Source organism: Dendrobates tinctorius, unplaced genomic scaffold (genome assembly GCF_039654945.1).
Source record: "Dendrobates tinctorius isolate UK_male_01 unplaced genomic scaffold, ASM3965494v1 ptg000019l, whole genome shotgun sequence".
In the NCBI taxonomy this organism is placed as follows: Eukaryota; Metazoa; Chordata; class Amphibia; order Anura; family Dendrobatidae; genus Dendrobates; species Dendrobates tinctorius.
In genome coordinates this window covers 88,421,185-88,434,668 of record NW_027361687.1, presented here as the reverse complement: position 1 = coordinate 88,434,668, position 13,484 = coordinate 88,421,185, and the positions used below count along the sequence as shown (strand labels likewise).

Genomic DNA, 13,484 nt, shown 5'->3' with positions numbered 1-13,484 from the left:
ATCCTCCTTCATAGAATATAAAATGTAGCCCCCCCGAAAATGGCCCCACAGTCCAGCACCCACGCACTGATATATTTAAAAAAATAAAAATAAAAACACACACAATCCTCACCTTTCCTTGTGCCCCTCGCTGCTCCCGGCTCGGCTCCGGTCTCAGCGGATGCACTGCCCGAAACACAGTGGGTGCGCAATGAAGTGACATCATCACGCACCTGCAGTGTTAGAAGCAGAGGGGAATGATGGGAAAGGGAGCTTCATCTGACGCTCTCTCCTCCATCATTGATTTGAACTGTACCGGCGTTATAGATGCTGGTATAGTTGAATGCGGAGCGGGGGGGAGTCTGACTCACAGGCCCCATAGTGGCTGCGTGGTGCCGCTATTAGTGGCATGCCTTTGGCTGGAGGCCCCTGGGGGCGCCAGGGCCCTAGGCAGCTGCCTAGTCTGCCTGCTGCTAATGTCGGCCCTGACCACTTCATATCTTTTCTATTAAACTTGGGCCAAGTTTGCATCTGTTTGCTTGCTTATGTTTTTGTTCCTCTAAAGAATAAGATCAAAAGATGAAAATGAAGCATTTGTAGTTTTTTTTTCTTTATTTTACATTTTCTGACACTTTATAATAGCCTTTCTCATGGCTTGTCTCACGTCTTTGTTGCGCAGTGTGTATATAACTGGATTTAGAGCTGGCGTTATTACTGTGAAAAGCACAGCAGCAACTCTATCATGATCTAAAATATCTTGTGAAGAAGGTCCCAAATAGGTATACATGGCCGTTCCAAAGAGGAGTGAGACAACCATGAGGTGGGAGCTGCATGTGGAAAATGCTCGCTTTCGACCTTTAATTGTTTGTATTTTCAGAAGAAATTTACTTATTAAAACATATGGAAAAAGGGTAAGTAGAAAGGATGCGGTTGCCAGATATCCAGTTACCATGGTGAGAAGTTTTAGATTGAGGGATATATCTGCACAGGCTAATATTAGTACCGGTTTAACATCACAAAAGAAATGGTTGACCTTATTAGGTCCACAAAATGGAAGCTTCGCTGTCAACAATGTATGCAAAAGTGAATGAAGAAATCCTGTAGTATAAGAGCCGATAACAAGGCAAACACAAAGCTTCCTGTTCATTATGACTGAATAACGTAAGGGGTTGCTTATTGCCACTAGACGGTCATAAGACATAACAGTGAGTAGAGTAACTTCAGAGCTTTCCAGGAAATGAAAAAAATGCATCTGAGCAATGCAGCCAGTAAATGAGATAGTCTTCTGCTGAGAAAAGAAGTCACAAAGCATTTTTGGCACGGCAACAGATGAGAAGGAGATATCGAAAAATGAAAGGTTCCCTAAGAAAAAATACATAGGGGTATGGAGACTTGAATCCAAAGACACAAACCACAAAATTGAAGTATTACCAGTAAGGTTCAAGAGGAAGAATAATAAAATTATACAAAAAAAGATAACTTGAAGTTCTTTGACATTTGTGAAGCCAACCAAGATGAACTCTCCAACTGATGTTCGGTTTATGAGGTCTCTTGAAAAGCTTGAATCTAGAAGTATAGTAACTACTGGTAATCAAGCATGCTTTATCTGTGTAACATTATAGGCAATGTCAAGTTCAAGGCATGATCGGATGACATAGGACACATAAAATATCTTTTTGGTGTGTCATGTATAACTTTTTCAAGTACTAGCATAGCAAAATTTTAAGAGCTAATAGATGACTTTGAATTCCCTAATTTAATTTCCTCCTTGATAATCAGAGAACCTTTTGGATAGGCTTCAGAAATAAAAAAAAAAAAAGCATTAGAGATGGGAGAATGCAGTTGTTAGACTCAGGTTCATTGATCAAGTCAATAATTTATGACCACTATGTGACGTGACGCGCCCATGACCTCGGCTCAATTAATCAAAAGAGTTCGGAATGCCAGGAGGTAAAGATATCCCAGGCTTCCTGTCCACTGGGATAAGAACTTACCTGGCCACTAGACTGGAGTCTTGAGAATTAATTCTCCCATCTCTAACATACTAACATCCTGGCAATTATTGGTAGGGAAAACCTACTCCAGTAGGCCCCCTGGTTTGTTTACTATTCCTACAATGTTGACATGCTCACTGCAGCTAGACACTGGTCTAAGTGATGCTTGGATACATGAAATTAGGCCAGGCATTTACATTTCTATGATAATATACATGAAAATAAGTGTGAATAGATTATGTACCAGAGCATATGGAGCATATGCAAGAAACCGCCATCTTGACAGACATGTTTGTAGCCAGCTACCTGAAAAATTTTCTGGAAAATTCTAGAGATAAAATAGAGACAAGATATATTAGGTCACATTAAAAAAAATACAACCACCAAAGTTCACCCAAAATTTTAGTTACAAATTATTGAAAAAAAATGTTAATGAACTACAACAAGAAAATGGAGAAATAAAACGCATTGCAAATTGGATTTTTTTTTCCCAAAAATATACTCACTGCTCTTATATCAGATTGAGTTGATGAAAAGCAACTTAGGTAAAATGATAGCTACTTTCTGATATGCTTCAGAAAATGTTCATGTGATAGCTTGCAAAGCGAGTCCATACCTTAGGTGCTCAAACATATTAAAGTTTACAAAAATGGGGGATTTCAACCACAACTAAAGCTTTTTGGGGGAAATTTAACAAAAGACAATCATTTTAGCAGACAAATTACTTAAAGTAATCATTTGGAATGAAGTTATGAAGTTGGCCAGGTATGATAGATAGATCTTTCATAAAAAATGTGTTTACTTTGAAAACCATTTACACAAAGGCTCTTTATCCATCGCTCATTTAAAATGTATGGCGAGATTGATGAGCTGAAATTGATTTGCTGGACACGTGTTCCATGAGCCTGAGTAGAGGACGTCAGAGCAGGAGGCGGGACAGGCACCCCGGGGCGGTGATATCCAACAAAACAGAACTTCTCCAGATCTGCTCAACAACATTCACCACGATCCCTTCGATTTTGAGCCCGGATGCTGGTGATGTGCTCACTGGCCCGGTAGCGCAGGTCCGCCAGCTTCTTCCGGATCTGGGTCGTGGAGTGCTCCACATCGAATCTGTGGGCTAGGCCTCTCCTGATCCTCCTCAGCACTGCCTGTTTGTGGTGCATGGGATGCTGATGGAATGCATCACAAAAATAATCGTGAACATCCACCTCCCTCACCAAAAAGCGCACCTTGTCATCCCCCCACGGTGAAGAACGCCTCATAGCCACCATCTTTACAACTATGGGCACCACGCCACATCAACAATGCCGACCATAGCGCTGTGACGTCACAATGTACGTTCGATGCCGTTGGGGACGCTAATGAGTCCTCGAAGGGAAGCACCCCTCAATTCAGCATATCCACCTGATCGGAGATGCAACTGCGTTTGAAAAGTGTCGCTTCTTCGATACAGCGTCTATGGTCAGACGGGAACGCTGGTGTGTGCACCGTTGCTGTTTTGTATGGATATCTATACATCTAATTGTTAACATAGGTGTATAGACATTAAAATAGGAATATATTTGTATGCATACTGGTATGTACACCATGTTCCTAATTATTATACAATTGTTCTTTTGCTCTGTTTTTCCTAAAGGGCTGGTGCAAATGACAGTCAGTGTAATAAAAGTCATCACACTTTGGAGTATATATCAAATTTTATTGAAGAAACCTCCCAAAGAAAACAGTATAATCTTAAAAAATAAAAAAAACACTGTTCCAAATTATTAGACACAATAGAGTTTATAAAAATGTGATATGTTTTAAAGAAATGAAAATGCTCATTTGTTGAATTTGTAGCATTAGGAGGTCACCACGGATTAAGAGAGCAGCTGCTAAAAAGCTAAATATATAATTAGATATTTATAGAGAGAGAGAGAGAGGAGAGAGAGAGTGCACAAAGGACTGCACATGTGTACGGCCCTATTAAAATCAATGTGTTTGCCACACGTATGTGCATAGCGGACCGCTGCGTTTACGGGCCCTTATTAGTGAAAGAACGACAAAGCTTTTGTAAAGTAAAATGTAAAGTTTACTACAAAAATCATTACAGATAATGAACGGACTGTATAAATGTGATCAGTAGCCCACTAGAAGATCTGATGCTGCCAAGTAACAGCACCAGGACCGTTAAAATATTGTCAGTAGTTGTCTCGGCAGGCCTTCGCATCATCCTTGGTTCTGCCGTGTACGACTGGTTGAAGTCCTGCAATTGCGAGATCGTTTGGACGCCAGTCACCGAGCACCACTTCACCATTTGTTTGGTTGTCAGAGTCCACGAAGCCAGGCGGACTGTACTCAACTGCATCGCGCTGCCGAAGGAAGTTGTGCAGCATGCAACAGGCCAAAACTACAGAGTCTATAGATTCAAGCTTCAGATTAATAGGCGTGTGGAAAACTCTGAAGCATTTGGCCATGATGCCAAAGGCATTATCTACAACCCGTCATGCCCTTGACAGCCGGTAATTGAAAATTTGTCTTTCCTCCGTAAGACTTTTTGAGGGAATGGTTTGAGAAGATTGGCATGAAGCGGGAAGGCTTCATCGCCGACAAAAACAAAATTAAGGTTGCCTGTTGTCTCCGAGTTGGGAGACAACTGCAGGTCATAGTTGTTCAATCGCTCTCCAAAACGTGTGTGCTCTAAAACACCACCATCAAAATCCCTGCCATTCATGCCAACATCAACATTTATAACTTCATAATTGGCATTAACAAGGGCCATCAGGATGACGCTGAAAATGCCCTTATAATTGTAGAAATAGGATCCGCTGTTCGGTGGTTGAGTGATCCGCACATGTTTCCCGTCCAAAGCCCCACCACAGTTAGGGAACTGCCAATGCTGCTCAAAATCTGAGGCAATATTTTTCCATTCTACCTCCGTTTTGGGAAACTGAATGTAGCTGCGTAGACTGCGGACAATCGCATTTTATGTCTCCGGAATTAAAACACTTAGCAGGGACCTTGAAACAGCTGCAGAAAATTGTAAGTCTTGCAGTGAGCATCCGGTGGCCAGGAATCGCAGCGTGACTGCCAATCTTTTGTCTGCTGGGACAGCAGCACGCATTGCTGTATCCTTCCGTTGAATAAGTGGCATACCACTTTCCAGTAACAGTTTGAAGGATTCCTCTGACATCCGCAGATAGTTGCGGAAATCATGAGGATTCTTCTCCTGAAGCTCTATTACAAGTTGCATGTGGGAGAATTTGGACCGCTTCTCCAGCCATTTTCTGGTCCACATGCGATGCTTTCGTTTGGAACACCTCTCTAGCATCTGTGCCTCATCTTGTTGCCAACCTCCCTCAAGCAGCAATGCAGCAACCACATCAGCACGCTCCGCGTCGTTCATGATGTGCAAACTGCAAAATAGAAGGTAAAGATGAGAGAGGTTTCAACAAAACAATAACGCGATTATTATAACTGTACATGTTAAATGTTATGATTGCACATAATTGCATATAATTGATAGCTGACATATAAGTAATGGAAACGCTACAAAGATTCTACAATGGTGGGGGCGGGCGAGGCAGGAAAACTAAAATGGCTGCCCATGTCAAAGCATATGTACACAGATCGAAGCCAAGCAGCCCTCCATTTGCTTGCAAGTGTAAAAGCATGACCACAATGTAGAATAGTTATGATTAAATATAATAGATAACTGACCTAAAAAAGGAAACACAACAAAGATCCTAAGTTGAGACCCCAAACAATTCCTACCTTGCAAACAGAGCAACCAGAAGGTGAAGTAAGATCCACTAATAATTGTGCACTAGTGACTCAGACAGGGACGCTGAAGCAAATCGCATAGTGAAATCCACAAATAATAATCGAAGCATGAAAGCGCTACTACGTTGTCTTCTTTTATGACGAGGTCGCGCAATCAGAGAATGATAGTGCAGTAGTGGCCACCAATTGGAGCTGAGGGGGCATTGAAAAGAAAAAGCAAAATCACAACTGCGTCGCTGAGTTCTGAGTCGCCAACGAGGTCGCTCGTCATTGTTATGGCGTCAAACACAGCGATGCATGCTGGCCAGCGGGACACCAACGATCAAAAAATGGCCTAGGACATTTGAGCACGATCAGCTACATCGCAGCGGGGGGGCGGTCGCCGCTATGTGTCACACGTAGTGATATCGCTGGCGAGGTCGCTGTTGCATCACAAAACCTGTGATGTTTCAACGATCTCGCTAACAATCTCGCTATGTGAGACAGGGCCTTAAGGATATGATTTGAAGGGCACATCCTTCATCTACACATCATAAACAGATCATTGCAAAGATATGATGTCATATCAAAGGTTGAACAGAATAATAATTGTGTCAATTAATACATAACAAATAAATACTATTGAAAAAAAGCTTGGATTGGGGTTGCTCGCTTTTTTGATCTTCGTTGTATCAATAGCTCATTATTGCCTAGGCCAACCAAAGGAACCTCTGGTAGGCCAGCCAAAGGAACCTCTGGTAGGCCAGCCCAAGGAATCTCTAGTAGGCCAACCAAAGGAACCGCTGGTAGGCCAGTTGAAGGAACCACTGGTAGGCCAGGTGAAGAAACCTCTGGTAGGCCAGTCAAAGGAACCTCTGGTAGGACAGCTGAAGGAACCCCTGGTTGGCCAATCCTAACAGACAGTTAAAGGTTTATAAAACTGATGTAAAAATTGACCATTAAAAGGGTCCTCAATTTCTAATTTTCAGGCGTTTTAAAAGATTCACTTTGTAAAATCACAATTTACACAGATTTCCTACAGATTTTCTGTTTCAATTCATGATTTTCAAGGTTTTTGCTTGTAGACAGTCAATAGGAACTTGCATCTATTGCAATGTGGCATATCAGGTGCTTTGCCACAAGATCAGTAATTTTACATTTAATTTTCTTTTTTTGACTGCTGGCAAATACTTTGAGAGTAATTCCTTTACCAAAACACAGTTGCTTTTTCTTCTTCGTAGTGTGGCACAGCATGCTTCCACAGTGGTGGCCCTTCTCACCAAAACCCTTCCTGGCAGCAGTATCTCTGTTTTGGCAACTTGCACATTTGTGGACTACATCACACATCACATCACACTTTTCCTCATACAAAGGTTCTTGTATCTATGTGCATCTGTTGTTCTAACTGAAAACCACGGTCAATTGAAACCAAACATATTATGGGGAATTGTCTATATTTTCAGTATGGAAAAAATAATTCTAATTATCTGAAATAGAATACAATATATTAGTGATGCTTACTCTTTTACTTTTCTAACAAACTAGCAGCATCATAAATGAAAATAATAACTAGTAAAGTCATAGAAAAATAATTGCTTACTGAAACCCCTGCTACTGATGATAGTAATGAAAGATATGGCAATCCTCTTAAATGAATAACCATCCATAGGAAACATCATTTTAATATCTGTTCATACCTCCTTACCAAGGAGATTATGTAGTGTCTCAAGCTCCCAAGGGTGCAAAGTAATGTGAAATTAATTGGTAGTGAATAAGCCATGTCCTCTAGAGAATCTCAAATTGTTTATTCATAGCACTGACTACAAATTTAGTCAACTATTCTACAACTTCAAATCCCAAAAAGTTGAAACGCTATGTAAAATGTAAAGAAAACAAGAATGCAATGATTTGGAAATTCCTTACAGCCATATTTTATTTATAAAAGAACATCGATCACATAGTAGAAGTTGAAAATGAAACATTTCTACATTTCATTTAAAACAATAACTCATTTAGAAAGTGATGGCGGCAACACATCTCAAGAGAAGAGGGGACAGGGTTAACAAAACCTAAGATAGAAAGAGAATAACATACACCCTGCTGTAAGTACTGTAAATAAAAAGCAATAGTGCATAAAATGGCATAGCGATCTAAGTAAACACAGTTTTTTATATTAAAAAAAGCATTAAAGCCATGCCACCACAACAAGGTATACCCCAAATGGGACAGTCCAAAACTCTGGCATTAAAACCTTACCATTTGTCAAAAACGACCTCAACATGAAAAAGCGCCGAGCGGGGACAGGACCCTAAAACAAGATCGAAAGAAAATAATCATTTGGGTGTCCATAGTGGGGTACCGATCCTACTCAACCCTTATTCACATTGAAATAAATATGAACACATGGTAAGGTTTTAATACTAGAGGTTAGGACCGTTCCGATTGGGTACACTTTGGTGCTGGTGGAATGATTTACACTTTTTTTTATCAAAAACAGTCTTTACTGAGTACCCTATGTTATTTATATTCACTATTGCTTTTTACTTACTTATAGCAGGGTATATGTTTATTTTGTTTCTATCTTAGGTTTTGTCTGTTTAATGAGTTAACAAAAGGCTGGAAAAGTAAATGGTACTATTAAAAAATAGCTGAAGGGTCAATTTTTAACTAAGTTACAAGCCTGTATAAAAAAGCTTGTTAGAGAGGCATAGTCTTTCAGAAGCAAAGATAATCAGAGGTTCACCGATCAGTGGACAATTGTGCCTATGGATTGTGGAAAATGTTCAGAATAATGTTCCTCAATGCAAAGTTGCAAATACTATGAATATGCTACATCTAAAGTACATAATATCATCAAAAGATTTAGAGATTCTGGAGAAATCCATGTTCACAAATGACAAGGCCAATCGTCAATATTTGATGGTCATGATCTTTTAAAAATAGTCATAATTCACTCATGAAAACCAGTGCATGGGCTCAGGAATACTTCCAGAAATCATTGTATGTGATGATACATAAATGCAGCAGAAAGTCCAAGATGCAAAGAAAAAGTATCCGGAACACAATCCGAAAAAAGCTGCAGTCTTTTCTGGGCCAAAGCTTGTTTAAAATGGAATGACACATGATGGAAAATTGTTTCATGGCCAGATGAATCAAAATTTGACACTCTTTATAGAAATAATGGGCGCTATGTCCTGTGAACCCTAGAGGAGAGGGACCATCATACTTATTATGAGTTCTTGTTATGAAATCAATAAAAACTGCAAATCTGGCATAACTTAGGCTAGTTTCACACTTGCTTTTTTTTGCAGCTCGTTTTTCCCGCAAAAAAACGCATTGAAAAAACGCATACAAAAGCATACAACTGCTACGTTTTTTTCAAGCATTTTTATGAGCATGCATGAAAAAAACGCAGCGTTTTTATGCGTTTGTATGCGTTTTTAGTGCGTTTTTACCGCGTTTGCGTTTTTTCCAAACATTAGGTGGCCCTCACACTAACCCAAACCATGATTTTACTAACCCTAACCCTAACCCTAACCCTGACACTAACCCTAACCCTAACCCTGACGCTAACCCTAACCCTTAACCAAACCATACCTTAACCCTAACCCTAACCCTTAACCAAACCATACCCTGATCCTAACCCTAACCTTGACCCTGACCCTAACCCTAACCCTAACCCTAACCCTGACCCTAACCCTAACCCTAACCCTGACCCTAACCCTAACCCTTAACCAAACCATACCCTAACCCTAACCCTAACCCTGACCCTAACCCTAACCCTGACCCTAACCCTAACCCTAACCCTGACCCTAACCCTAACCATAACCCTGACCCTAAACCTAACCCTAACCCTAACCCTGACCCTAACCCTAACCCTTAACCAAACCATACCCTAACCCTAACCCTAACCCTGACCCTAACCCTAACCCTTAACCAAACCATACCCTAACCCTAACCCTAACCCTGACCCTATCCCTAACCCTTAACCAAACCATACCCTAACCCTAACCCTAACCCTGACCCTAACCCTAACCCTAACCCTGACCCTAACCCTAACCCTAACCCTAACCCTTAACCAAACCATACCCTGATCCTAACCCTAACCTTGACCCTGACCCTGACCCTAACCCTTAACCAAACCATACCCTAACCCTAACCCTTAACCAAACCATACCCTGATCCTAACCCTAACCTTGACCCTGACCCTAACCCTAACCCTAACCCTGACCCTAACCCTAACCCTAACCCTAACCCTGACCCTAACCCTAACCCTAACCCTGACCCTAACCCTAAACCTAACCCTGACCCTAACCCTAACCCTAACCCTGACCCTAACCCTAACCCTAACCCTGACCCTAACCCTAACCCTTAACCAAACCATACCCTAACCCTAACCCTAACCCTAACCCTAACCCTTAACCAAACCATACCCTAACCCTAACCCTGACCCTAACCCTAACCCTAACCCTGACCCTAACCCTAACCCTAACCCTTAACCAAACCATACACTGATCCTAACCCTAACCTTGACACTGACCCTGACCCTAACCCTTAACCAAACCATACCCTAACCCTAACCCTGACCCTAACCCTAACCCTAACCCTTAACCAAACCATACCCTGATCCTAACCCTAACCCTGACCCTGACCCTAACCCTAACCCTTAACCAAACCATACCCTGATCCTAACCCTAACCTTGACCCTGACCCTGACCCTAACCCTTAACCAAACCATACCCTAACCCTAACCCTAACCCTAACCCTGACCCTAACCCTAACCCTAACCCTTAACCAAACCATACCCTGATCCTAACCCTAACCCTGACCCTGACCCTATCCCTAACCCTTAACCAAACCATACCCTGATCCTAACCCTAACCCTGACCCTGACCCTAACCCTAACCCTAACCCTAACCCTAAACCCCCTTAACTAACCCTAACTCTAACCCAAACCCCTAAATTCCATTGTCTAAACTAATGGTAAAAAAAAAACGCATGTGCAAAAAAACGCATACATAAGCATGCCAATGCGCACATATGCTCACCATAGACTTATAATGGGTGTCTTGCTGTAAAAAAACGCATTGCGCGCGCATGCGTTTTTTTGAGGCAAGTCGGATGCACAAAAAATGCAACAGGTTGCATTTTGTGCGCCCGAGCGCATACCGCAAAAAAACGCATGCGTGGAAAAACGCGTACAAACGCATGTGTATGCGCACATAAGCGCATCCCATGCAAAGTATAGGAAAAAAACGCATGCGCTATTTAGCGCTAAAATACCGCGAAAAAAACGCAAATGTGAAACCAGCCTTACTGTATTTTTTTACATTGTTACAAGTGATAAGCAGGCATACTTGGTAACGCTCGGTGCTTGCCCGAGCATCGCGGTAATCGCGGTACTCGGGCATGAGCATTTCTGGGATTGCTCTGCGGAAGCTCAAGTCCCAGCCCTGCATGTTTAGCTCTCTATAGAGTGCCAATCAATATGCAGGAATTGTCTGCCAAGCACTGTAATGCCGCAGCCATGTTGGTTGTGGCATTACTGTGACTGGCTGGCCGCACAGCGTCATCGGGTCTATATGAGACCCGGTGCCGCCCTGCTTGTCCCAGTCAGCTCTGGAATCATGCAGTGTAGGGATCGTTGCTACAGCGATAGGTACAGAATAGGTGGGGTATCAGTCACTGTGGGTATACAATTGTTGAATCCATAAATCCAGCTAACTTAACAGTCCTTCTAAGGACTAATTACGGGGTATATAGATTGCAGTGTTAGGTAGGCAAGGAGTGTATGTGGATATATAGATATCAGTAGCAGGCAGGCATTGTATGTGGCATACTTCATTGCATACATCAAGAGGGTCCACTGTCTGCTACTGCTGCTGCCTATCACGTATATTGACAGTATATACATAGCCCCAGGTATCAGTGGTCAGGAATAATTTTTTTTGCTATCCAGAGCATACTTTTTTTGTCCATTTGCTTGTTGATACTGCAGAATGCAGCCAGATCCTTCTCATAGAACAGAGTGAAAATCCAGGTATTTTAAACGTGTTTGCCCATCCCAGTGATCACATCTGAGTGCGCAGAAAATTCTGCCATTTTTGTGGTACTGTAAAATTTTTTGGAGTGTCTTATACAATTTATTGACACCATTTTGATGCCAAAAAATATTTAGCTGCCTAAAAAAATATTTAGCTACAGGCAGATATTTTCCAATAGCTTTTGTCCGCCACATGGATCGCATATTATTGCGGTCAAAATTATGCCATTTCAGGCCTCCATAGAATTGTTTTTGTTGTGTCTTAGCCTACTTATTGACACAATTTTAATGGCCAAAAAAAAGTACAGGCCAGATATTTGAAAGAGTGGTATCTCCGTCACACGCCTCATCTATCTGTAAGCTACAAATTGTGGCATTTGAGAACTCCATTCAACTGTTTTTGCTGTGTGTTACTCCAATTATTAACACTATTTTGCTGTAAAAAAAAAAATACAGGCCAAATATTTTACAGTGTGGTATCTCCGTCACACGACTCAGCTATCTGTGGGCTAAAAATTGTGGCATTTCAGGCCTACATTGAACTGTTTTTGCTGTGTGCTAACCTAGCTAGTGGTACTATTTTGCTGTAAAAAAAAAAAAGGCCACATATTTTACACTGCGGTATCTCCGTCACAAGCCTCATCTATCTTTGGGCTACAAATTGTAGCATTTGAGGCCTCCATTCAACTGTTTCCTGTGTCTTAGCCTAGTTTTTGAATTCAGTTTGCTGAAAATAAAAATTGTTACCTACTGGCCAGATATTTTACACTGTGGTTTTCCCGCAAACGAATCAAATATAAGTTTGCTTGAAATTCAGCCATTTGTAGTGAATGTGGAAAATATTGTAGTCCATTTAAAATGGGCAAGGCCCATGGCAAGGGACCCGGAAATGGACAGGATGGTGATGGTACATGCAGAGGCCGAGGCAAACTGAAACTGTGCCACAACAAACACCCACATCTTCTCGCCCAACCATCCGTCACTAATATTGAACCCAGAGCAGTGTCAAAAGGTTGTTGGTTGGATAGTGGATAATGTTACCAGTCACTTTGCCACCACCACCACCACCACCACCACCTCCCTGTCTTCCACACAGTCAAGTCTGAGTAGCTGTGAGTCTGAACCGCTTATTCCTCACCCTGATCCTCTTTCCTCCCTCCATGCCGAGTACCCGGAAACAACTGATCCTACACTTGGACACTCAGAAGAGCGGGTCACTTTTCTAGTTTCAGATACGGGCCTCTAGCTCGGTCCACTTGAAGCAGGTCAAGATGAGAATGCATGTAGAGATGCCCATATATTTGAGCAGCCACAGTCACATGAAGGCGATGGTGAGAGCGTGCCACAAGTGGTGGATGATGATGAGACACAATTGCTAGAAAGTCAGGAGGAGAACAAGGGTGCAGAAGTAGATGAGGTGGTGAATGATATTGTAACTGGCGCAACCTGTCAGGAGGACATGCAGAGTGAGGACAGCAGCACACAGGGGGAGGGAGGTGTAGCACCTCAACAGGCAGGATGAAGCAGTGTGGTGGCCGCAAACAGAAGGCGGGCAACAGTTCCTCGTAACACCAACACGACAGAAGTGTCCTGTCCAACTGTTAGGTCTTCCCGAGTCTGGTTGTTTTTTAAAGACTCTGCCAATAACTCAAAAAAGGACATTTGCACCACTTGCCATGCCTGCATCAGCAGAGATAGCAAAACTACCAGCCTGACCACCACCA

General features: G+C 42.1%; 1 protein-coding gene across 1 annotated transcript; it reads right to left on the bottom strand.

Moving 5' to 3' along the window:
* Window positions 1–595: 595 nt before the first annotated feature.
* Window positions 596–4,432, bottom strand: LOC141082675 (olfactory receptor 12D2-like). The gene is made up of 2 exons (XM_073566622.1): window positions 4,255–4,432; window positions 596–1,560 (listed from the first exon to the last, which is right to left on the bottom strand). Exons 1-2 carry the CDS (start codon window positions 4,430–4,432, stop codon window positions 596–598), a joined length of 1,143 nt encoding a protein of 380 aa, XP_073422723.1.
* Window positions 4,433–13,484: the final 9,052 nt, after the last annotated feature.

Coding starts and splice junctions, on each gene's coding strand:
- LOC141082675 (XM_073566622.1), bottom strand. CDS start 4,432: ATGGCCAAATGCTTCAGAGTTTTCCACACGCCTATTAATCTGAAGCTT. Junction 1,561..4,254: donor AAATGGTGAAGTGGTGCTCG/GTGACTGGCGTC, acceptor GATTACCAGTAG/TTACTATACTTCTAGATTCA.